The sequence below is a fragment of the Rhinoderma darwinii genome, chromosome 3, assembly GCF_050947455.1.
Source record: "Rhinoderma darwinii isolate aRhiDar2 chromosome 3, aRhiDar2.hap1, whole genome shotgun sequence".
NCBI classification, from domain to species: Eukaryota; Metazoa; Chordata; class Amphibia; order Anura; family Rhinodermatidae; genus Rhinoderma; species Rhinoderma darwinii.
This window is the reverse complement of record NC_134689.1, coordinates 327,769,181-327,794,711: the sequence shown is the minus strand read 5'-3', so window position 1 is coordinate 327,794,711 and position 25,531 is coordinate 327,769,181. Positions and strand designations below refer to the sequence as shown.

The 25,531-nt window shown below is 39.3% G+C and overlaps 1 protein-coding gene across 1 annotated transcript in view; it reads left to right on the top strand.

Moving 5' to 3' along the window:
- The window catches only part of IGDCC3 (immunoglobulin superfamily DCC subclass member 3), a 131,398-nt gene that overhangs the window by 95,467 nt on the left and 10,400 nt on the right, over positions 1-25,531 (top strand). The window contains exons 6-13 of the mRNA XM_075858294.1: positions 672-830; positions 7,934-8,099; positions 11,101-11,348; positions 16,104-16,268; positions 19,060-19,248; positions 20,899-21,003; positions 21,918-22,056; positions 23,865-24,063. Of these exons, the coding sequence (XP_075714409.1) occupies positions 672-830; positions 7,934-8,099; positions 11,101-11,348; positions 16,104-16,268; positions 19,060-19,248; positions 20,899-21,003; positions 21,918-22,056; positions 23,865-24,063 (1,370 nt within the window). The remainder of the gene's footprint in view (positions 1-671; positions 831-7,933; positions 8,100-11,100; positions 11,349-16,103; positions 16,269-19,059; positions 19,249-20,898; positions 21,004-21,917; positions 22,057-23,864; positions 24,064-25,531) is intronic.

Below are 25,531 nucleotides of genomic sequence, written 5' to 3'. Positions count from 1 at the left end.
TATGGCTGTACTATACTTTCACAGATACAGTTTTTATGCCAAATCCAGTTATGAAAATGTGTTTTAGAAACTACATTACTAAATTCACTAAAAACTAAGATTTCTGTAGTAGATTGAATTGCTAAACTTCCAACACTCACCTATGGTCTTTAATCCTAAACAGTATGTGGCATGCGGTAGATTGCATTCCCACATTCTTTAGTGTTGTCTAGTGCTGATCAGAGTTTTCACACTGGCTTGTCTCTATGAGTAGAGGTTAGGGTGACAACACTGCCCCCTATTGCCGTTGCTTAGAAATTGATGTCATCTTAGGAGGTGAAGAAGGTAGCAGGTTTAATTTCAATAGGGTTGAGGATCCATAGCTTTGGATAAGGTTACAGTTTTACTGCTTTTAGTTAACAATAGAATGATATCAGCTACAGGAGACAAAGCAAATAACCCGGATTTTCCACACTTTGATGTGCAGGTATAATATCATTAGTCACCTTTGTAATAGTTGTAAAGATAACATCAGATGTGAGCAACTGCCCCAATAATCATTGCTGCAGCAATAGTTGTCCGAGTGATACTTCTGACATACATTACATCTAATTAGTCTCTTAATTAAATCGGTACTTTTCAATATTTTCTCGCCGAAAATATTACATTTGATTTATTTGGATGTCTTACAGATGGCCGTCCGATTGGTGTGGAAGGAATTCAAGTTTTAGGGACAGGAAATTTAATGATTTCAGACCTAACTGTTCATCACGCTGGAGTCTATGTATGTGCTGCCAACAAACCAGGAACCAGGGTGCGCCGGACAGCACAGGGAAGGCTTGTTGTGCAGGGTAAGTGATCGGGTACCGGTTCTAATTTACAAACCTACTGATAAGGCCTCATGCACACGACCGTATTTTTTCCCACCCGTAAATACTGGCGTAAATACGGGTCTGGTGTCACACGTATTCCACCCGTTTTGCACCAGTATTTACGAACCCGTGCTCGTAAATATGGGTCCGGTGTCACACGTATTCCACCCGTATTTACGAGCACGTTTTTGGCGGCAAAATAGCACTGCACTAATCGGCAGCCCCTTCTCTCTATCAAGGATAGAGAGAAGGGACAGCCTTTTCTGTAATAAAAGTTAAAGAAATTCATACTTACCCGGCCGTTGTCTTGGTGACGCGTCCCTCTCTTCACATCCAGCCCGACATCCCTGGATGACGCGGCAGTCCATGTGACCGCTGCAGCCTGTGATTGACCTGTGATTGGCTGCAGCGGTCACATGGCCTGAAACGTCATCCAGGACGTCGGACCGGATGTCGAGAGAGACGCGTCACCAAGGCAACGGGCGGGAGACCGGACTGGAGGAAGCAGGAAGTTGTCGGTAAGTATGAACGTCTTTTATTTTTATTTTTTACAGGTTTATACTGATCGGTAGTCACTGTCCAGGGTGCTGAAAGAGTTACTGCCGATCAGTTAACTCTTTCAGCTCCCTGGACAGTGACTATTTACTGACGTCACTTAGCAACGCTGCCGTAATGACGGGTGCACACATGTAGCCACCCGTCATTACGAGAGCTCCATAGACTTCTATGGACTGTCCGTGCCGTTATTACGGCCTGAAATAGGACATGTTCTATCTTTTTCAACGGCACGGGCACCTTCCCGTGAGAAAACGGGAAGGCACCCGTCGCCAATAGAAGTCTATGAGCCCGTTATTAGGGGTCGTAATTACGACCCGTAATAACGGGAGTTTTTACGGTCGTGTGCATGAGGCCTATGTCTTACCACAGGCTGCTGGAGCACATGCCAAGTTGAATGTACAAGTAAGTTCATAAGAGATGCATCAAAGGAGAATGACTACACGGTGGTCCTGCAAAATTTATTATTGACGTGCACAATTTTTTTGCGGAAAATACCAGAGTACATATACAACAACCATGAACTGGTGTAAATTGATGTCGTCAGTTGCACTGTATGTCATTTTAATAAATTCTCACATTTTTCCTTTGTAAAGTGCTGTTCTTAAGACACTATTGATAAATATGTTCAAGTATTTTTAGCCTCATTATATAATTAAGAGGTAAAAACAGAGAAACTGCCAAAAGTTTATTTTATTATAAGGGATGGATCTAGCACATTTCTAAAGTCTAGAGATTGGAGAGATTGGTAATTAGATTTTATGGAATAAGACTTTGTTTTATAATTGAAGTCTAGCTCATAATAAAAAAATAAAAAAATTTAAACTCCTGGTCCTGAAAAACACACTAGAATTTTACATATTTGGATAAGAAACTGTTGCATTGTTGTCTTTGAACTTTGCTAAAGCTCAAGTTTATCGAAAATTGTAAAAAAATGAGACAATTTTTCAAGTCTTAATTATAAAGATCCTATTACTTTGTGTCTACAGCTCCATGGTTACAGACTACAAATAGACCCTGTGTAGTCTGATCTTGCAGTCCAACTCTCTTCCATCTGTCCTCTAATTTTTGCTAAAAAAAAATCCAGAACGAGACACAGAAGTAGGGGGACAGATGGATGTAAGTACTATTGCAGGATCAGACTACACAGGGTTTGTTTAGTGGCCTGGCTGTAACTATGAAAACACATAGGTTTGCATTGGAGATGAAAACACAAATCGGATGGAGATTTTTTGCTTTCAAAGTTTCTCTATTATTTTTATTTTAGATATATTGAAGCAATAAAACATTACTGCAAAGGTGAAATAGCCTTTAGAGCAGACATGGCCGGAAGCTATTGGACAATTTATTCTGCCAGAACAATTTAAACAAGTGGAAGACTAGCAATATATACCACAAAATATATCAAAGACTTCATAAATATACCGTAGAAAAGTCGGAAAACTGAAATAGATTCTTGTCATGTAGAAATAATGATAATCCTTTTAATACATTAAATAACATCAAATGTGGTATCTTATTTTTAATAACTATGGAGTATTATATTTTACTTTGGGCTAATCTTAGCTTACATGGGTGAAAGATTTTTTCATTCAATTTTTTTTAATGATTTTACAAAATGCAAAAATGGAATCTGCAACTTAAATTGGACCTGGACTATTAAAATTTTTATATACACTACCGTTCAAAAGTTTAGGGTCACTTAGAAATTTCCTTATTTTTGAAAGAAAAGCACAGTTTTTTTCAATGAAGATAACATTAAATTAATCAGAAATACACTCTATACATTGTTAATGTGCTAAATGACTATTCTAGCTGCAAACGTCTGGTTTTTAATGCAATATCTACATAGGTGTATAGAGGCCCATTTCCAGCAACCATCACTCCAGTGTTCTAATGCTACATTGTGTTTGCTAACTGTGTTAGAAGGCTAATGGATGATTAGAAAACACTTGAAAACCCTTGTGCAATTATGTTAGCACCGCTGTAAACAGTTTTGCTGGTTAGAGGAGCTATAAAACTGACCTTCCTTTGAGCTAGTTGAGAATCTGGAGCATTACATTTGTGGGTTCGACAGTCTATTCTTGTTCTTAGAAATGAAGGCTATTCCATGCGAGAAATTGCCAAGAAACTGAAGATTTCCTATGACGGTGTGTACTACTACCTTCAGAGGACAGCACAAACAGGCTCTAACCAGAGTAGAAAGAGAAGTGGGAGGCCACGCTGCACAACTGAGTAACAAGTCAAGTACATTCGAGTCTCTAGTTTGAGAAATAGACGCATCACAGGTCCTCAACTGGCAGCTTCATTAAATAGTACCCGCAAAACGCCAGTGTCAACTCCGGGATGCTGGCCTTCAGGGCAGAGTGGCAAAGAAAAAGCCATATCTGAGACTGGCTAATAAAAGGAAAAGATTAATATGGGCAAAAGCACACAGACATTGGACAGAGGAAGATTGGAAAAAAGTGTTATGGACAGACGAATCGAAGTTTGAGGTGTTTGGATCACACAGAAGAACATTTGTGAGACGCAGAACGACTGAAAAGATGCTGGAAGAGTGCCTGACACCATCTGTGAAGCATGGTGGAGGTAATGTGACGGTCTGGGGTTGCTTTGGTGCTGGTAAAGTGGGAGATTTGTACAAGGTAAAAGGGATTTTGAATAAGGAAGGCTATCACTCCATTTTGCAACGCCATGCCATACCCTGTGGACAGCGCTTGATTGGAGCCAATTTCATCCTACAACAGGACAATGACCCAAAGCACACCTCCAAATTATGCAAGAACTATTTAGGGAAGAAGCAGGCAGGTGGTATTCTATCTGTAATGGAGTGGCCAGCGCAGTTACCAGATCTCAACCCCATAGAGCTGTTGTGGGAGCAGCTTGACCGTATGGTACGCAAGAAGTGCCCATCAAACCAATCCAACTTGTGGGAGGGGCTTCTGGAAGCATGGGGTGAAATTTCTCCCGATTACCTCAGCAAATTAACTGCTAGAATGCCAAAGGTCTGCAATGCTGTAATTGCTGCAAATGGAGCATTCTTTGACGAAAGCAAAGTTTGAAGGAGAAAATTATTATTTCAAATAAAAATCATTATTTCTAACCTTGTCAATGTCTTGACTATATTTTCTAGTCATTTTGCAACTCATTTGATAAATATAAGTGTGAGTTTTCATGGAAAACCCCAAATTGTCTGGGTGACGCTAAACTTTTGAAAGGTAGTGTATGTAGGTGTGTGTTTATAATCACTTTAGACACCGGCCAGACCAGTTGTCAATTATTCATACATTTCTAGGGGGAATAACAGAGGAACAGCACATCTTTTCTAAGAAGAGATGTTCCAGAATTGTGATTTCATGGGGAATACAAGTATTTACTAAAACTGACATGTCCGGAGAGGAGACAGGTCTTTTTTAAGCCATATTTCTGTGTCAAATGCACTTAAATCAAAATCACAGATTTCTGAACCTGCAATATTCTTTAAAATTCTCTATACAATGTGCAATTTTTTCTCTCAGTGCTTGGCTACATGAACCTCAACAGTAAGATCTGTATGTATGTCTAATCCTGCATTTGTGTGTCTTTCTTATTAAAAAATATCAGACAATATCTGGGTTAGATTTTAAATAAAATGTTTGTGTTTTTCTAAATTCTAAATGAAATGTGATTCTTAAGTGACCCATGTAAGATAAAGACCAAATTCTGTGCCGTCTTTGTCTTAGTAGGAGAGGGGGGTTCGATCATGGTAGAATGATTACATTTGTATGTTTCACTGCTCTTTTCTCTTCCATTAAATTAGTAATGCTGCTAAGTAATGTAGGCAACAGATTGAAGGCCAGACGGGATTGCATCAGCAGTCACTGTGTTAATATATATTGACCCTATTAAGTTCTTCTATGGAAGTCTCAGAATTTTCCCAGCAGCACTACTCCTTGTAGAAAGAAAGGAACAGGGCATGGACAAAGAGAGTAATCTGTGCATTCAATCCCCTGTATCCTCCCACTTCCCTCCTCAGCATCTTTTTGTGTATCCTGCATTTAGCATATAAAAATTCCCATATGAAATTTTCCAATGAAGATCAGTGCAAGTTGATATGCTGAGTGCGCCAGTATTGTCGATCTAATAAAGGTTACTGTAAGGCACTGAAACCGCAAACTTTATTATGTTTCGTTCTAGTGTATATTCATTTTATAGTTTGCTCTTGTACAGACAAAGCCCTGCATTGCTGTGCAGCACACCCTCAAGGCCATCAATCTTATTCCTCGCACTGGTTTATGCCTCCACGCATTGTTATGGGGCTATCGTCACTAAAATAAAGGGAGAAAGAGATGCTTACATCAATCATACACATGTATGTAAATGTTCCTTGAGGTTCCCAGAACAGGAGATATGAAAGGTAGTGATCATGGAACAGACATTTTTTTGAACTTCGTTTTAAAACGAAAAGGTCTGCAGTCAGCAACTCTCTGCAGAAACAGCTGCTCGCAGGGAACAATAGACTGTATTCAACTGCACAATACATGGAGATAAGAGAAATGTTAGGTTTAACGAGACACTAGGAAAAGAGAAAGACCAATTCCATCGCAATTGCACTCTAAAAGCTCATTTCAATTTTGCAATTTTCTGACACCACCAAGATAACTGGCTCCCGAAATTGTTACGACCATAAGACAGATGCTTATCCTAGCGAGGTTTTAATTCAACCAGGGCAAAGATTAAGTTCACTGCCCTAGTCCTTTAAGTAAATACACTTGCCAAGGCCAGAATATTGTTGAACATAGTTGGGTCTTGATGGCGCCTTCCCCTAAGACCCAACCCGAGGTACATGCCCACCACCTACGAGTCTACTTTCCTCGAGTACAACTGTTAAACTGACTGTGATTATTTTTTATTGCCATTTTTAACTAGCAATACAGTATAGTAAGGATAAGTCCGAGCACAGTAATTTACACGTTACAAATCATACAAACAAAAACGATAATTTTTAAACATGGATGATCAATTTTTACTTGTTTTTATAGTATATCATTGGTTGTTTTTTATAGTCTCTGATAATTAGGGCGGCGATGGTGACAGTTTGAGTTGGAGGGGAGGTGTTTTTTTTTTTTTAAATTAGCAAAAAGTGGGTGAAAATGTAAAAAAGCCACACACAAACAAGCCACCAAACATGTTAGTATGGAGACATGTTTTGATGAATTTCATAATCAAGTAGGAGAGAACCTGGCAACCATGCAGGTACTAAGGTGTCACACACAAAATTGGAATGCTCTTACCAGTTCCTGTAAGTTGCCCGATACTTCCAACTATTTAATGTTTCGTGAGTAATAAGCAGTGGTGATGGGACATCACTGTCCCTATTACGCCCTATTTTAGGATCTAATTACCCTACACTGCCTATGTCACTCAACCTGACCCCGTCCGGGACCTTACACCTCACTCTCAACAAGCCCCTAAAATATTCCCCAATTAGTATTAGGTCACCCTTGTCCAATCGCATTTCCTCCAGAAATCCGCTCCCGGATTCATCAAGACTGCTGCTGTTTGAGATCTAGTTTTTAGGCAGTAATAGCCAGCCGGCTGGGATAAGCATTTGGCATTATCCTAAAGTCGGTATTGTGTCTGGGCTTATGTGCACATGTAAAACTTTATTTGTATTTTATGTTTATGTATTTTTCATAATATATCCCCCATGAGGTCATAAAAGACCTTATATATTAAAAGACTTTATATATTTTTTTCATTATTCAGCTTTCCAGGAGCAGTGGGGGGATTTTTAACGGGAGTTAATATTTTGGCGTTTTACACTCATATACAGCTAACTTGGTCATTTTTTAAAGCCTGGGGAAACCCGTGTAAGAATGTTAAATCAGTTCCAAATAAATACACGCAGTAAATTTTTTGTCAATTTAAAATTTCTTTAGACTTGGTGGTTGAAAGTGTTCACCTTTGAACACTATTTTACAGTTTGCATGTAGATATTACATACAGTAAAAAAATTTAAATAAAAAATTCTGTAACATTGTAAATAAACAGAATACATTGTACTTATCCGGAGTTACAGCCTGGGTTATAATCTATCCAGAGTTGCATTCACAAATTTACTGGCTTAAGAGCGGAAATCTCCCAGCATCCATTTCTGTGTCATTGTTTGTACAGAGCTTGCTTTAGTGATTTTTATTTTATTTTTTGAGGCGATACACCTGTTCAGTCATTTTGATGTAGAGAATACTAAATGGTCCACTGCATCATAGGAGTTCAGATAAACTGATGTGTAGGGAAGTAGCCGTTTCCAATACCAACCAGCTGAATTGCGAAGGCAGCTCTGGATGACAACTAGGGGTCAGTTCATGATAAGTAATGCAATATATCTACAAAGTTACTCAACATTTTTTTTGCAGATTATATGTAAGCTGTAAAATGTTGGTCAAAGTTTAACATATACTTTAAGTGAAACAATTCAGTGAAGGTATGCTTATAGCAAAATATATTGTCTTTGGTCACTCATTATGCCGTGTTGTTCTTTACAGCACCTGCTGAATTTGTCCAACATCCGCAGTCCATTTCCCGTCCTGTTGGCACTACAGCAATCTTCACATGCTTGGCCCAGGGTGAGCCACCACCACAAATCAGATGGCTGAAGAATGGACGGGAGTTGGATCCCAGTGGGCACATCAAATTGAAAAACAATAACAGGTAAGAAGAATAGACAATGTTATAAAAAATGCAAGTGACTGCAGGGACAAGCAAGGTTACTCAGACATACCAAAGCTTGTTGAATTAGCTGGAGCAATTGGTCTTGGTCTAGGTTTCGGCCTTAGGGTATGTTCACACGCACTAATTACGGACGTAATTCGGGCGTTTTTGCCCCGAATTACGTCCGAAAATAGCGCCTCAATAGCGCTGACAAACATCTGCCCATTAAAAGCAATGGGCAGACGTTTGTCTGTTCACACGAGGCGTATATTTACGCACCGCTGTCAAATGACGGCGCATAAATAGATGCCCGCGTCAAAGAAGTGACCTGTTACTTCTTTGGCCCTAATTGGAGCCGTTATTCATTGACTCCAATGAATAGCAGCGCCAATTACGTCCGTAATGGACGCGGCGTTCAAGCGCCTGCACATGCCGTTACGGCTGAAATTACGGGGATGTTTTCAGGCTGAAACATCCCCGTAATTTCAGCCGTTACGGACGCCCTCGTGTGAACATACCCTTACTTTGAATGCCCTTTTTCTCTGTAAATTATTCTACCAATATTTAGTTAGTTTCAGCAAAGTAAAATTACTGTACAACATAGCCATTAATTGGAGTCACGATAGACTTGGATCTGTAGTACTACTATGCCGCTAAGAGGTGGTGCTTAGTGATAAGTAAGTCACCAAAATAACCAATACAAGAATAAAAATTCCACAGCACTCACATACTGGTATATGCAGCAATCCTTTATTGTAGTGCTTCTGTGTAGGTATTTACAAGGGAGACAGACACATAATGCTCGGCATTTGGCTGTTTCACATCCTCCGATGTGTTCTCAAGGAGACGCTTTCTACCATAGTTGCAACGCCATCCGATAGAGAATGTCAAGGGGGTTATACAGAGCTGTAATACGTTTGTGTACATGAGAATCTATCACCTGTGACATTTGCTTAAGTGTACCTGAGTATACGTGGACTTCTTAATTTGCGATGTTCAGCTATTGAATAATTACAGTCTATTGTTTTTAGTCTTTATATTGTTTTTATAGCTTTGGGTTTTTTGGGTTTCAAATACTAATTCTGCATCGTAACTGGACAATTTGAAAATGTATAATTTCAAAATACTTTCTAAATACAGTGTTGTCCCATGACAGCTGAGACATACATGTGTCTTTATATAGTAATCCAGCATGGTAATTATAGGATAGTCATAATCTTATGATCCCTAGGGAATTACTATTCTTGAAGAGTGTGACCCCACTTAGGTTTGTCATCTTGCTTCTTGACGCTATAAGCTGCTCCAGTTTCAAGGGTCAAACCCAGCCAGGGAGGTGGTTGTAATCCTGGACGATGGAAAGAAGGGGGGGGGGCACAAGTATCCAGGAGATATCACTATGGCAACAAGTAACCAGGGCACTGAGCTGTATTGATCCCCCCACCCTCACCATGGTAATTAAAGTCTTTCATTTCAATAGAAAGGGGCCTCCAGCCAGAAGGGTCCCTGACTTCAACTTTTAGATACTTAACCCCTTGAATGAATAATTTCAAAAGTCTATTGCTGATGATGAACAAATTCTGGCAGTGAGTGGGTTAAAACAAATGCCGCCCCTAAGAAAAGTTTACTAACGACAAGCACGGTAAAGAAAAAACAGAAAAGAGATGTCATGTTTCGATTGTGTGTCTGTTCAATGACCCAAGAAGTGAGAGGGTCCGTAGCTTTTCCTATCACACATGGAAAAGGTTAACCAAGATTAATGAAAGGCTACCATACTTTTGCAATTTAATCAAGCAAAACCATTACCTAATACATAGGATAAAACCAGACAGATCATTGTAATACTTATACAAAAGAGAGAACAAGCAGATGCAGTGTCTGGATACACAAAAGGAAGTTAATGTCCTGTATAAAATGGCATTATTAATTGACAACATGATCAGTGGCTGTCATTTGGGATAAGTATTGCTTTATCTTAGTGCCCACCATACCCACTCTACATTTACCTTACCCTGTCCTGCTGACCTGTGTGTATCTAACTGGACAGTCAAATGTGTTGTTAACCCATCTAGGTGTTACCTGTGAACTGTAAGGGTTTAGTTACAGGTCGTTGAATGTGGAGATGTATACACGTAGCTTGTACGGTGACACGCAGAGTCCCTTCATCTCTGTACTATGCATAGCACCGTATTATTGAGATCTTCTCCCATAGAGGCATTGCTTCTAGGCGGGAACACCTTGGTAATACGGCACCGGATGAAACATGTCTCAGTATGCTTCTACGGGTGCTATATTACAGCTCCATTGAACTTGGAGCTTGTACAGAGCCCTAATATGCTTGGGTGCATAAGGCCTTAACTTAAAGAAGCACTCCTACAACATTTTCTTATTCTCTGGTCCATTAGAGGGGCACATTATGTAAATTGTGGTGAAGGTAATCTTCTTACCGGTGGCTGTATTAGTGAGTTATCCCCTACCTTCTGGTCCTCAGCTGTGTCATGTGACCAGCAATAGAACTCTCCAACAGCCACAATGTCTCATGTGTGGACAGGAAGTCAGTTTCTCTATTCATTACTATCACAGCCTCGATGTGAGTCTTATAGGAATGAATGCAGAAACTGACTTCCTGTCGTCATCGTCCTAGACTCTGTGGCGGTTGGAGAGTCTTACTGCAGGTCACATGACACAGCTGAGGACCAGTAGGGAGGGGATAACTCACAAATACAGGCGCCGGTAAGAAGATTACCTTCACCACAATTTACATAATGTGCCTTTCCAACGGGCCAGAGAATAAAAAAAATGGTGCCAGTGCTTTTAGTACATTTATATATCTATAGCCATGCCCTTACCCATGACCATGTCTATCAAGTTGTTTGAAACTAATAGTATTTACTCTCATTATACCTTATTCTTACAAAATGGCAACCTCCACTTCATCTAGTATTGAGAATGCTATTACTTTTTTACTTTTTCGGCTTCACCAAACCTCCTCTTCTTTTCTTAGCTCTCTGACCATTTCTGGGATCAGTCAGGAGGATGAGGCAATTTACCAGTGCATAGCACAGAACACCGCAGGTTCCAGCCAGGCTAGTGCCCGGCTTTCTGTAATATGGGCAGAAGGATTACCAGGCGCTCCTCAAGATGTCACTGCCACCACTATATCGTCAACCTCTATCCAGGTATCGTGGAAAGAGCCGCTGGAAAACACACAAGAGATAATTGGATATGTAGTCCACATCCGCAAAACTGAAGGTACCAACATCAAATCAAGTGACCGGTCGAATGAATAAGCGTATATATTGCACATTCAACCAAATTTGGATTCTTTGAATTCTTTCTGTATTTAATATTTGTTTCCATATTGACTTAAATATTGTGGGTTTTTTTCTGCCTACATTGTAGAACACAAAAAGTAATTTCAATACAAAAAGACACAGTAAGGGCATGTTCACACTGAGTTTTTTGCAGACAGAAAATTCTGCCTCAAAATTGTGTTTGGAATTTTGAGGCAGATTTTGATCTGCCTGCATGGCGTTTGCCACGTTTTTCGCTTGCGCCCATTGAGCGCCACGGGCAAAAACGCCCCAAAATAAGCTTTCTCTAGCTCCCATTAATGTCAATGGGAGGTTAGAGACGTAAACGCCCAAAGATAGGGAATGTCACTTCTTTTTCCCCTGAGTGTCTTTTTCCACTCTCGGGAAAAAAAACACCTCCGCCTCCCATTGAAATCAATGGGAGGCATTTTCAAACGTTTTTTGGCGCATTTTCCGATGCGGTTTACACGTAAAAAACGTGTCAAAAAAACTCTGTGTGAACTGGGACTAAAGAATCCCCTAAAATAATCAAGCACATTTCAGATTTAAGGATTTAGTACATGCAATCTGCAATTAGTTGCTTTACAAAGTACAGTAAGTAGTCAATAGCCAAGAGCTTAACCTGCCACTCTATCATGAAGCCAGATGTATCCCCCATACTGCTCTCTAATACAGATTTATTCATCAGATTTACATGTAATTGGGGTAATCACCAAAACAATTAGGGCAATTTGCATTAAAACCATTCTATAAAACCGAGGATGAATTTAACACATTATTTACTGATCACTATTTTTTTCAGACATCCCAAAATGGTAAAATGATGTTGCAGCTTAATTTGGTATAACACTCAGTTGTATTGTATTTTAGTATTTTTCTGAACTGTAAGCCTTCTCAGGGCTTTGCTCTGCTATTACTGGTGTATTGTAATGAATCCTATTGCCTATTATTATTATTATTGTCTCTTCTTCACATAGTCTTTTTCTATACTTCATGTCTCATTCAATTATTAGCAATGCGTAGCTTCTCTTTGGGACATTACTATATACAGCCAGTGCCTCCTGGTGTTCACTATGACTGGCCCAATTAGGGGATGTACAATGTGTAGGGGGCAATGAAACATGGCAATTTTTGCTTTAATCCATCTGAAAATCACAGATTGTACAGATTATTGATGTGTTTAGATAAGCAAAAGGATTATATTCAATAAGTAAAAGTTTATCTAAAGTGCTTATTTTTTTTACTACTGATCATCATTATTCCTATGTATATAGAGACTATAGAGAAGCGGGATAATACGGTTTTGTATTACTGATGACCGGACTTGGTTTCTGACATGTATAAACTCAACTTTAGAGTTTGCCCCTTTCTGGTAGGCTTTATATAATTTGGGTCTGTAACCACTAGGACATTGCCACATGCTAATCACTAGGCTGAGCCACATGTAGCAGATTTCTTACGGTTTTATCACAACTTTACCATGATTTTTGGAAAACCACAGCAAAAACGCACATGGCCTCACACTAAAACTGGTGTATTCCGTTACTTTAAAAAGCTTGCTATAATTTCTTGATTGGTGCTATGGAAGATATTGGATTTGAAAGAAGACATTTCTCATTTACAGGAGGTCAAGCAACCGGAATTACACTTCTATGAGCACATACAGAACCTACTTTGTACAAAGATTCTTTGGTTTTATTGTTTATATGTATTTGTGGGTTCATGTAGCACATGTTGCAAAGATTTAGTGGTAGTCGCTAAAACTAATGACAACCGGGGTGCAGAGGATGCCAATGGCCAATAAGGGAGAATCAGAGTTTAATCTCTGTACTGTGACATCACTGTTTATTATCTCACTACTGTAGCTTAACTGTATACATTATATCTTATATCTGTATCATTATGTCTAGAACTCCTATGTTATGACATCACTGCACTTATTTTTCCTATACTGTGACATCACTGTGTTCATTACCTCTTTCATGTAACGATGTGCTGTGTGCATTATCCTTGTATTATGATGCTATAATTATGATCCCAATGTTGTGACATCACTGTGGTCCTGAGCTATTACCAGTGACATAATATTTACTATCCCTGATTTGTGACATCACTGTGTGAATTATTCTTATACTTGACATTGCTGTGTGCAATAACCTGTCCTTTGACTTCACAGTATGTATTAGTGTATTGTGACATTAGTATATTTGTTATTGCTGTTTTGTCCATTGCATTATCACCGTATAGCGATACATCGTGACCATGATGACTTTACTCTGACATCACTGTGTGAATCATCGCTGTGCAGACATATCACTGTTTTTATCTCTGAATTGGAATTTATTATACCTATACATTACTGTGCTAATTCCCCTGGTACTGTTACTTCACTGTGTTTGTTATTCCTGTGGTGGGATACATATCATTATGTACATTATCCCGGCACCGTGACATAGCTGTAAAAAATTATTCGTATAGTGTTACATCACTGTGTGCATTTTCAGTTATATAAATTGGTAATTAAATTGGGGGACCCGGCTACAGATTTTGCCTTGAAGTGATATTATATGCGGAGTGCTCATAAAGTACATAAGTATAACATTTTTAGAAGAGGAAATGTTAACTTTTAGCTAGGCTTTATTACCGCACATCAGTGTCTGATGTCCCTTATTCTCCTGTGAATATAAATCCCCACAGCCACGTTTCAAAATGTAGTGGTAAGCCTTCCCAGAAGAGTGCAGGCTGTTGAATCAGCATAAGAAAGGAACAAAGCACATTAAGGGCTTGTCCAAACGTAACGGATTTGCTGTGTATTTTCCGTCCAGAATTGCGGATGGAAAATACACAGTGGAATACAGTAGCTGCAAAGTGGGTGTGATTGAACAAATGTTATCCACACGCTGCGTAAAAATTCAGTCCAGAAATTCACCTGTGGTGCGTAATTTTAGTTTACGTCAATTACTGCTGCGGAAAGTGGACTGATTTCCTGCGTTTTTCTGAAAAAATATCACCATCACGCAGCCTTGAAAAAAATGCAGCAAAATCGGCACTATTTTCCGCAGTAAAAAGCGCATGAAATGGTGCGGATTTTCCACAGCGGATTGTCTTCTAGTTTATGCGGAAATGCTGTAGAAATTTTCTGCAGCAAATCTGTTACGTGTGGACAAGCCCTAACACCCATGTTTTAAGAAGGATATACTCAACAAGTACATGCTAATGAGATGTCTGCAGTCCTTACACTTATAGCCTCCTAGTATATATATGATTCACTTTTTTTTAAATGTAAAGATAGAAAATTATACAATACTACAATAAGGAACATAACTATCTTCATATACATAGGGAACATTTTTTAAATTTACACAACAAGGAAACGTGTTTAAATGGTAAAGGAAATAAAAAGTAAACCAAGCAAAGAAAAGAACGATCATAGCAAACAAATGGGTGGGGGAGAACAGCACATGCTCAATGCACAAATACATTACATAGGATACCATTGTAGTATATAGGCATCAGAGAAGAAACATGGGAATTACCAGTGACTCTGAAACGGTGTGCTATAAGGATCATATTTGCGGCAGACATAGCTGCATTCAATGCATATTAATTGTAAATGGACTGCATTAAGTTCCTAGCCCCGGAGCTGAACTCTTTCAGAATGAGAGACAGTGATTTAACATGTTATCCATGTACAGCATACAGGGTTGTAAAAAATAACTCTACACTCATCCTTCATCTCTCCTGCCTTTCTTTGCAGGAGTGTACACTTGAAGAAGGTGTAATGTCCCCTGCTACTTGTCATGTACTTACCTCGGTCCGGCGTCCTCCTGTCACACGCTGCTCGGCGTCTGGCGGCCTCTCAGCTCCTCCCCTCACTGCTCAGCGTCTGCTCCAGCTGCCGATGCGCTCCACTGGGTAATAGTGCGTACACGCACTGACCCTTGTATTCTTAAAGGGCCAGCGTGTGCCAAATTTTAAAGTCATCACCTGAATTTATATATAAAGTCCTCCTGCTCTGAAACACATTGCCAGAGCAATTTGGTTCCTAGGGTTCCCTTGTGTTCCTAGTTCCCCTGCTATCTTTTTTTTTTGTATCCCTGTGTACTGACCAGTTCTGCCTGTTTTTGACCATACGTGCCTGCCACCTGCCCAGACCTATTGCCACATTTACCACTCCCCCACAGCAAAGTCCACATCCCTGTACAGGGGTTAAATGCTGGATCGGGGGTTTCTGCAGACTCCACTCCCCGAAGTAGCCCCAAGTCAAATCTCTTGGTGACAAGGAGGGTTTACACCGCCCCCTGCTGGCAAAATACAGCCCAATTCTCGGGCTGCTGTTACAGAAGACATTGGTGGAGGCCTATAACCTCTGGCCTTAACTGTTTTAAAATACAGAGAGAGATTAAGCACCCCCATTTTTTTCTCATGACTTTAAATCCATAAATCCCTAAATCCGGATTTCCCAACACAAAAAAAATAATGCAAAATATTTTCATTTTGAACAAATGTATTTTCTTCTGTGTGTAAATATCGTTGTAGGCCTACTTTCCAAACTATATATGTGCCTAGAGAGGCATGCTCCGATTATTTTGAAACTACAGCTCAGTCAGTAATTTAGATTATTATATTTATTTTTCCTAAATTGTCCTAAATGTACTGAGGATTATTTAGAATATATCTGGTTCATTTTCAGACCCTGTTCAAATGGAGTACCAAGAAGCTGTAAGCAAGGATACTTTTCAACAATCTGTGACCGATTTGGATCCATCAACCAGCTATATCTTCTACATAAAAGCATACATATCTAGAGGAGCAAGTAAAGCGTCAGCCAGCGTGGTGCAAAGAACTCTAGGAGAAGGTAGGAAAGAATATGTGAACTGGTTCAATTAACAACCATAATGCCAGAGTAAGGAGTTTGTCAGCATCATATAATTCGCTTATAATCCTTCTCAGGGCCAAAGGTAGGACAGAAGCATTTTTTTTTTTATTACTGACCTGTGTCAAATAAACCAGGTAGTAGCAATTTGTACCAGGTTTTATATTTTCTTATGGATTTTCTTTCATTAAAAAATACTACATAGAGTTCAACATTGTGGGGAAATGTCTATTCTATTGATCATTGGTAGTTATATTTATTAGGATATGACCTTTCAAGAATATATCAGGGAAGTAGGGCAGCAGGGTAAAATATATCATAGCTTGTTTTGAGTGGCAATATCACAGCTTATTGGCACTTTAAGGGTATGTGCACACACACTAATTACGTCCGTAATTGACGGACGTATTTCGGCCGCAAGTACCGGACCGAACACAGTGCAGGGAGCCGGGCTCCTAGCATCATACTTATGTACGATGCTAGGAGTCCCTGCCTCTCCGTGGAACTACTGTCTCGTACTGTAATCATGTTTTCAGTACGGGACAGTTGTCCTGCAGCGAGGCAGGGACTCCTAGCATCGGACATAAGTATGATGCTAGGAGCCCGGCTCCCTGCACTGTGTTCGGTCCGGTACTTGCGGCCGAAATACGTCCGTCAATTACGGACGTAATTAGTGTGTGTGCACATACCCTTATAGTAGATGGTCTAGGACTGGCTCATCGTTTTGCTTCGGACAGCTGTAAAAAAATTGTAAGTTGTACACTGGACGGTCCAATTTCTCATTGCGCAAACTCCAGAAAATCTAACATGGGCCTGTAGGAGTGCATCAAGCCTGTTGAACATCTTTTTTTTCTGCAAAAATTGCATGGGTTAAAAAAAAACAAATCACTAAAAAAATTTACTAAATTTGAGCCAAATTCTGCAATTTGTCTTCTCACTCAAAAAAAGAAAACAGGTGAAAAAGGTGGATGTGGTGAAGCTGTTAACATACTTTTAAAAAAGGCACAAAAGCTTAAAAATTAGTAGTGCAAATATTTGCTTGTTCATATAAGGCACAAAGTTCAAGCAGTCAGACAATTCCAAATTCACCAAATTTATTAAGAGGGATGTGTCTTAAGAAATTAGGTGCAGTTGTTCACAACTACCATCTCCAATTTCATTGGTGCAAAAAATGGCATTATTAATAAAAGTGGTACTATTCTTAGTCCACATGCACCCCTAAGGACTATGGCGAACGCTACACTAAAATTTGATACTGGCATGCTGCTTGGCAGTAGGGATGTAACGATACCAGAATTTGGACTTCGATACCGATACTTCGTTTAGTATTGCGATTTCGATACCAATTCGATACTTTGCCAACAGTAATAAAAAAAATAAAAGTTCTTCCATTTTCTGACGTGAGGCGCGTGATGTAATGATGAATTTAACCTCCACGTGCCTCACATTAATAGTAATTAACCCCATCATGTTTCTCAGTCATAATGGGTTAATATGTAAGGTACATGATGGGGTTAATTACTATTAATGTGAGGCACATAGAGGTTAAATTCATCACACCTTGTGCCCCACAATAAGTGATAGAAAGCAGTTTTTATTTTATTTTTTTACAGCGTACATATCATAAATGATGCAAAAAAAATTGTTGTGCAGGTTATTACGGCCGCGCCAATACCGAATATGTGTATTTTTATGTATTGAGACTTATTGTAATGTTTATTGTAAAAAAGGTGTATGTGTATTTTTAAAAAAATTAACATTACTTTATGTTTTTACTTTATTTTTTAAACTTTAATGTACTGGCATATATCTATATTACAGTACATTAGCCTGTGCACTAATAGTACACAGACAGTTGTTAGGACATACCTAAGTATGCCCTAACAACAGGAAATATGGTAGGACAGCCCTGGGGTCCTTCAATGGACCCTGGGCTGTCTGCCCATATATGGTATGTCCCTCAATTCCTGTGACGCGATCCAAGGGGCATCACCCCTTCTCATTTTCCCCTGAATGCTGCAGTCAGCTATGATCGCAGCATTCACGGGAATAAGGGTGGAGATGAGAGGTTTCTCTGATCTCCGCCAGCGGGTCTGCGGCTGTGTAATACAGCCATTGCCCCGCTCCTGACAGGAAGTGCGTGCGCGGTCAGCATGAGGAGATGCGGCTGGCGCTGCACTAACGAGCGGCGGTTCAGGCACTGAAGACAGAACATGGGGGTGTTTTGTAGTGCGCTCATTAGTGCAGCCCCGGCCGCATCGCATCATCCTGACCCCGCGCACTTGTTATCAGGACTCAGGAGCGGGGCAATGGCTGTATGACACAGCCACAGCCCCGCTCTCATACATTCATGTGTTACAATACTGAGCTGTGCGGCCGCACAGCTTAGTATCGAAATACACGAAATAACGGTATCGAACAGTTTGGGGATGCACAGTATCGAAGTTTCGATGCATCGTGCTTCCCTACTTGGTAGTATGCCAGTATTAATAAATGTGCTCCAAATGGGTATAACAAAGTTAATATTTGTTTACTGGATTTTAGTTCATTACAATTAAGCCAACAAAATAATGATAATTCAGAATGATTCTGAAGTCATCCTGCTAATATTATTCTGCAAATTGTACAGTATATTCTTTCAAGATAAGTTCCAAAATGAAATTCCTGAAATTATAACAACCTGGCATTTGTAATCATGTATGCAATTGGTCAATTACAATAGACATGGACTTACAGAATGCTAACGCTATATCCTGTGGTTCTATCCTTCCAGTACCGGCTGTCCCTTCTCTATATATCAAGGTCCTGAATAGTACAGCTATCCAGGCCGCCTGGGAGCCCTCAATCAAACTAGGTCAAAATGAAGGTTTCAAACTCTTTTACCGTAAGGTGCCTCTTCCACATTATACCGGGCCGATGCTGCTGCCCAGCAATGTCACAGCTTACAACATCTGCCGGCTTGGTAAGTAGTACATAGCACATACTTATATGTACTTCCTTTATCAGAGCAATATTTTAATTTGTCCTGGTAGTATATTATATATTATTATGTGACATATAGCACAGCCAGGAACCTTGTGAAACACCTTTGTGTCCTATAATGATAGTGATGGGTGATAGAATTATACAGTGACACATAATAATGATAATCAAACATGGAGCCGGCACCTCCTCTCCATTAACACTGTCAAAATTAGACTGACATTTACAACAGTAACACTGGCTCGTAAATGCCACCAAGGAGAAATGGCTGGGAAATTTAATATAGCAATTTCACTTGGAGTCATTTAACAACTGCCATCCATCCACATGTACTGTTCCCTTAGGACAAGTTTAATATATCCTAGAAGATAAAACGGTCCTCAAAAACAACAGATTAAAATTGTTTTTAATATGTTTATTAATGACCTTGTGGAGGGTATAATTTCACTATTTGCAGATGATACTAAGCTCTGTAAAGTAATCAGCACAGAGGAGGATAATGTAATACTACAGAGGGATATGGGGAAGCTGGAGGTTTGGGCAGAGAAATGGCAAATTAAGTTTAATGCTGATAAATGTAAGGTTATGCACTTTGGCCGAGGAAACCGATTTTACAATTATAATGGTAAAACACTGGGTAAAACTGCTACTGAAAAAGACTTGGGGATATTGATGGACAGTAAATTGAACTTTAGTAACCAGTGCCAGACAGCTGCTGCCAAGGCAAATAAAATCCTAAGATGCATTATGAGGCATAGATGCTCTCGACAAGAACATAGTTTTGCCTCTATACAAATCACTTGGCAGACCACACATGGAATGGTGTACAATTTTGGGCACCTGTGTATAAGAAGGATTTGGCTGAATTAGAACGGGTGCAAAGATGGTCAACCAACTTAATTAAGGAAATGGGCGGATTGCAGTACCAAGAAAGACGGCTTAGGGACGATATAATTACAATACACAAATATATGAATGGACACTACAGAGATCGTTCTAATGATCTTTTTACACCTAGACCTGTAACAAGGACAAGGGGGCATCCTCTACGTCTAGAGGAAAAAAGGTTTCATGATCATGACAAACTGGGATTCTTTACTGTGAGAGCAGTGAGACTATGGAACTCTCTGCCACAGGGTGTTGTGATGGTTGATTCTTTGAACAAGGTCAAGAAGGGTCTTGATGCCGTTCTTGAGAAATTTAATATTACAGGTTATGAGTGATAGATTCTGGAGATGGGACGTTGATCCAGGGATTTATTCTGATTGCCATATTTTGAGTCGGGGAGGAATTTTTCCCCTATTGAGGCAAATGGCATCATCCTCATGGTTTTTTTTCCTTCCTCTGAATAAACACGGTAGGATTATAGGTTGGACTTGATGGACCTGTGTCTTTTTCCAACCTCATGAACTAAGTAACTATGTAAGAGCGGTTATGAGCTTGGTTGTAATAACAGTAGCCGATAGGGAATTCTGTGACACGGTCGTCTAATGGATGTGATTGGGACAACCCTTTACTATGAGAATAGACACAGTCACATGAAATGCACAATTTGGGCAGGGAACAAAATCTAATGAAAATAATATCAATGCAACACATGGCTTCTAATGTAATTCTATTTTGTATCTAGACCCCCTAGTAGTGTATGAGGTGAAGTTGCTGGCCTTTAATCAGCATGGAGATGGAAATTCCACAGTTCGCTTTGTGTCGCTGAAAGAAGCTTCTGCCCGTGCTGGTAAGTAGTGCCCACATACTATTGAATGTGCTATGGAGGATATTTTTTTACCCTTTTTTGTAACAATAAACTTCTTTCTCACTGTCATCTAAATCACACATCAATGACTACTTATCTATACAAATAGAAGGGGGAAAAAAATTTGCGATTAGATTACATTTTGTTTGAAATAGTTTTCTTATTTTTTTTTTGTTTTGTTTCTTTCTACTCATCTATAAAGTGACCTACATTTGGTGGATAGGGCTGCATTGCAAAAGTCAAAATAAAGCACCCTTGCTAGTGTTAGTTCTTGATACCTTACAACCTCATCTTTGGTCAAAGGGGACAAGGCTTCTTTGTCCTTCCTATGGGGCGTAGGGCCAACTTTCTTGTTAAAGTTCTGATTTCTGTGGAGAGGGAATAGTTCAGGTCCTGGGGAATGGGTCCAACTAAAGCTAGACCCCCTTCTATATGTACACCAGAGTAGCCATGAGGAATGACTCAATGGTATGTAATCCTTGCAGCTACATTTTTCTTTGTGTGAAGGGGATGTAGAGAAAGGAAGGGAAGGGGTTTGGGAATTACAGTAACCATAAACTATTTTGCTTGTACTGTCTACTTAAATCTCTATGGGTTTTCTTCTTTAGTAATTGGGCTTTACACAGCCCCTTCACCATGTAATGTGAGCTAATCCTCTATGGAATTATGTGCAACCAACCATTCAGACGCAAGGGATACATGGCCGCCCCACCAGTAAATGCAGTTAAAGATTTACAAAAATGTTCACCATACCTCCTGAATACATAGCATCCTCCACTATTACTTCCCCATTTCTAACATCCATGTATCTATATAATATAAAAATATCCACAAAGAAACATAAGTTCACACAGGTTTGGAAGGCTGTCTCCATAATCCCTTATTTCTGTACACAGTGCTGAATCCATCCTGCAATTGTGTGGGTGATGAGCAGAGGGCAAAGTCATCTACAACTGGCATCATCATTGGAATACATATTGGTGTGACCTGTATCATTTTCTGTGTGCTGTTCCTTATGTTTGGATACCGTGGGAGGTAGGACAAAAACACATTTCTACAGTATAAGGCTGTGTTCACATCTGCGTTGGAGGTTTCATTAAGAGCCTCTGTCGCAGATCTGGTAAAAAAACATCAGAAGAAATAGTGCAGTGCGCTGCACTGTTTTTTTCCCGGTAAAACGAAGGATACTATGACGGACACCTGATGGAACTCATTAAAGTCAATAGGTTTCGTCAGGTGCCGTTGGTGTCCATCATGCATTGGACCCGGCGCTTCCATTTTTCTCATTTTTCTGTTCCTACAGTAAGTTGGAACAGAAAAACAGAAAACCAAGCGCAGATGTTAACAGAGCCTAATAAGAAAAGTGGAAATTTTGCGAGAGAACAGGACAATTTGAATTGTACGTTTTTAAAATATAGGACCTGCGTAACACAAAGGCAAATGTTTGAGGCCATGGATACACCTAGACGTTTTGTAGTGCTACTGATTGATTTTAACTCTTGAAAGACAGCTGCAGTTTACAAGATTGCATGCAACCCAATGTACTATTTGGACTGCAGTTGTTTCTCAATAGTTAAAATCAATCAGTAGCACTACAAATTTCTAGGTGTAGCCCTGGCCTAACAGAGGAATGAGGATATTAAATTATATTGCAAGCCAATTAAAACAACACCCATTTAGGCTAAATTCACACGTGACAGATTAGTTTCAGCTTTTGTCAGCTATGTTTGGACTCAGCATAAAAGTCCTAATTTTTGTGTTTAGGTGTCTATTTTTGCAAGTCAAATTGCCAGTTTCCAGCTGGATTTACACTGGATGAAAATGCTACAAATTTTCTGAAACATGTTTGCACCATTTCCGCGGAAAATTCTGCACATGTTATGTGCGGTTTTTGCGGCGGATTTCACCTCTTCTACATTGAAAAGGGTGAAATTTGCAGTGGACATCCAGAACAGAATGAGCATGCTGCCCAGCATGCTTTGATTTCCGTCTGGAAAATCCACATCCACATTCAATCCAAATGGCTGGCACTGTAATCCGATGTGGATTTTCTGCACGGAAATTTTGCTCGGAAAATCCGAAGCCTTTCCCTCCCGTGTGAATCCAGCCTCTAACATTTTGTGGTGTAGTTAATATGAGTGTTGTAATGGAAGAGGATAAGTTGGAAATATGTATAAAGATACAAAAAGATGTACAAAAGGGGAAAGTGAGTAGTGACAATGTTAAAGAAGGGGGGTCCTACCCATAAAAAAACACTTCTAAGTGTCTACTTTAACATGTTCTATTTTCAATTATTTTATGGTGTAAAGAAACTAAATTTTAACTTCAGGAAAATGTCCTCAGAATCTCCAGATCACAGAATTGAAAGCAAAAGAAAAAAATTTATTCGGCTATATCTACATTTTGGACTTTTAACTTTGCTATGATAATGTTTTTTCTTTCTTTTTTTGTGTTTGATTACGACATGGAAATCTACTAAAAGAATTATATAAAAGCTAAAAATTAAACATAAAAAAGGTGGAGGTCCCAAACCTGCAGCAGTTCTACTTCAATGTCCCCATGACAACCTTTTCTGTTGTGAGCTATGGCAGTTCAGGGTTGTCATTGGAACTTTGTCATAAATAATCATCCACATTAATGTCCACATGTTAGTTAGATCGAATAGTGGTAATTGGCATATAAACATGGGGTGATTTTGAGCCACCCAACAAGACCTTGGAGTAGAGAAGCTGCAGGATCTGGACCTGTAACTTCAATCATCGTTTTCTGGAATAATGTATTGTAAAACGTTTTTTACATCTTTGATGTGCAGTAAATACCAATTCTTTGCTTCTGCCTCTTAGACTGATGAAGTGTAAGGCATCGCAGGACCAAATATCAGCTCCACAAGTTGCTGGGGGTGTCAATGGCAGAATTTCACACCGAAGTGCTCAAAATGGCGCTACAATGACGAACAGTAATGTTTCAGAACTGAAAGGGAAAGTTGGTGATCTCAATGAGATGGAGCATCTCTTTCCTCACTCACCACATCATCGATCAGAGGTGAGACACGTTCATATCACAGTCATATCAGATAGATAGTTGAGCATTATAGGAAATCTAGATCATCAAGTGCTATACCAGTAGTTTGCAAAAAAAATAATCCTATTTTATTGTAATTATCAAGACATAAGATTAAAATTCATCAGTGCATAATGCCATAAAAACAGGGAGTGATGAGAATGTTACTAAAAAAAAAGAAAACGGAAAAGAGACAAGTGGTAAAATTGAAAAGACAGAATATCAACACTTTGCAGTAAGTCACACTTATAATAGACCCATCAGGAAGTAAAAGAAAACGTTGGGTGTGGTGGGTGTAACTGATGTTTTAGCTATCGTATGTATTTATGTGGAAACATATCTTTGCATGATCAGTATTTATCCCCACTTTTATACGGACATTTGTTTTTACTTCTTGATAAGTCTATTATATGTGTGACCTACTGTAAGGGTTTGATATTGTGTTTTTTTTAATTTACTATTTGCATCTGGTTCCCTGTTTTTTGGTAACATTCTGGCCACCCATTTTTATGTCATTTTTTATTGATAAATTTTAATTTTATGTTTTAATGATTTAAATTTGATTTATTTTGCATACTACTTCGGGTCTAGCACTTGATTATGTATATTGGTGTTTAGCGTTTTGTGAGTTTATGACCCAACCAGATTAAATAGGGTTTGTTTATTAGTGTTATTATAGGAAATGTAAGCACATCATATCTGTATAGTAAGGCCTCGTGCACACGGTCGTGCCCGTAATCACGGTCCGCGATTACGGGGACGGCCGTTCACGGACAGCCACACTCATTTTCGACCCGTGCTCCCATATAAAGTATGGGAGCATGGTCCGTAAAAAGCAAATTATAGGACATGTCCTATCTTTTGCGGAGGCTTTCTACGGCGAGGATACCATCCTGCAAATATACGGGAAGGTGTCCGTGGTCAATAGAAATGAATGAGTCCGCAATTACAGAGGAAATCTACGGTCTTGTGCATGGGGCCGTAATGTATGGAAACCTGTGCAAATATGATTGAATTGACCATACCTCTAAAACTATTATATAAATATGATACTGATGTTACTTATGTTGTCTTTGGGGAAAGGGGGGCAGGCTTTTCCAAGTTTCAAAATGTAATACATTGAGCTTACCAGTGGAAATAATTAACATACACATTAAAACTGTCACATATATATTAGATAAAAGTTGCCCAATTTTTTGCCAACAATCTAATGTCTATGAGAGCTACCCAAGTGTCCCTCAATGGCTGAGGCAGCCTTTGTTGCTGTGGGAAATAAACCATTGCCAGAGGTGTCTTGTAACAGCTTAAGCCCCTCTACCCATTAAAATAAAAATGTTATGTTTGAGTTAATTCTCATTAATAATAGAAATGAATAGGCTCCAGATAAAAAGTTGTATATAGAATCCAGGTAAATGATGTAAACAGTATCTAGAGAAATATTGTATTCAGT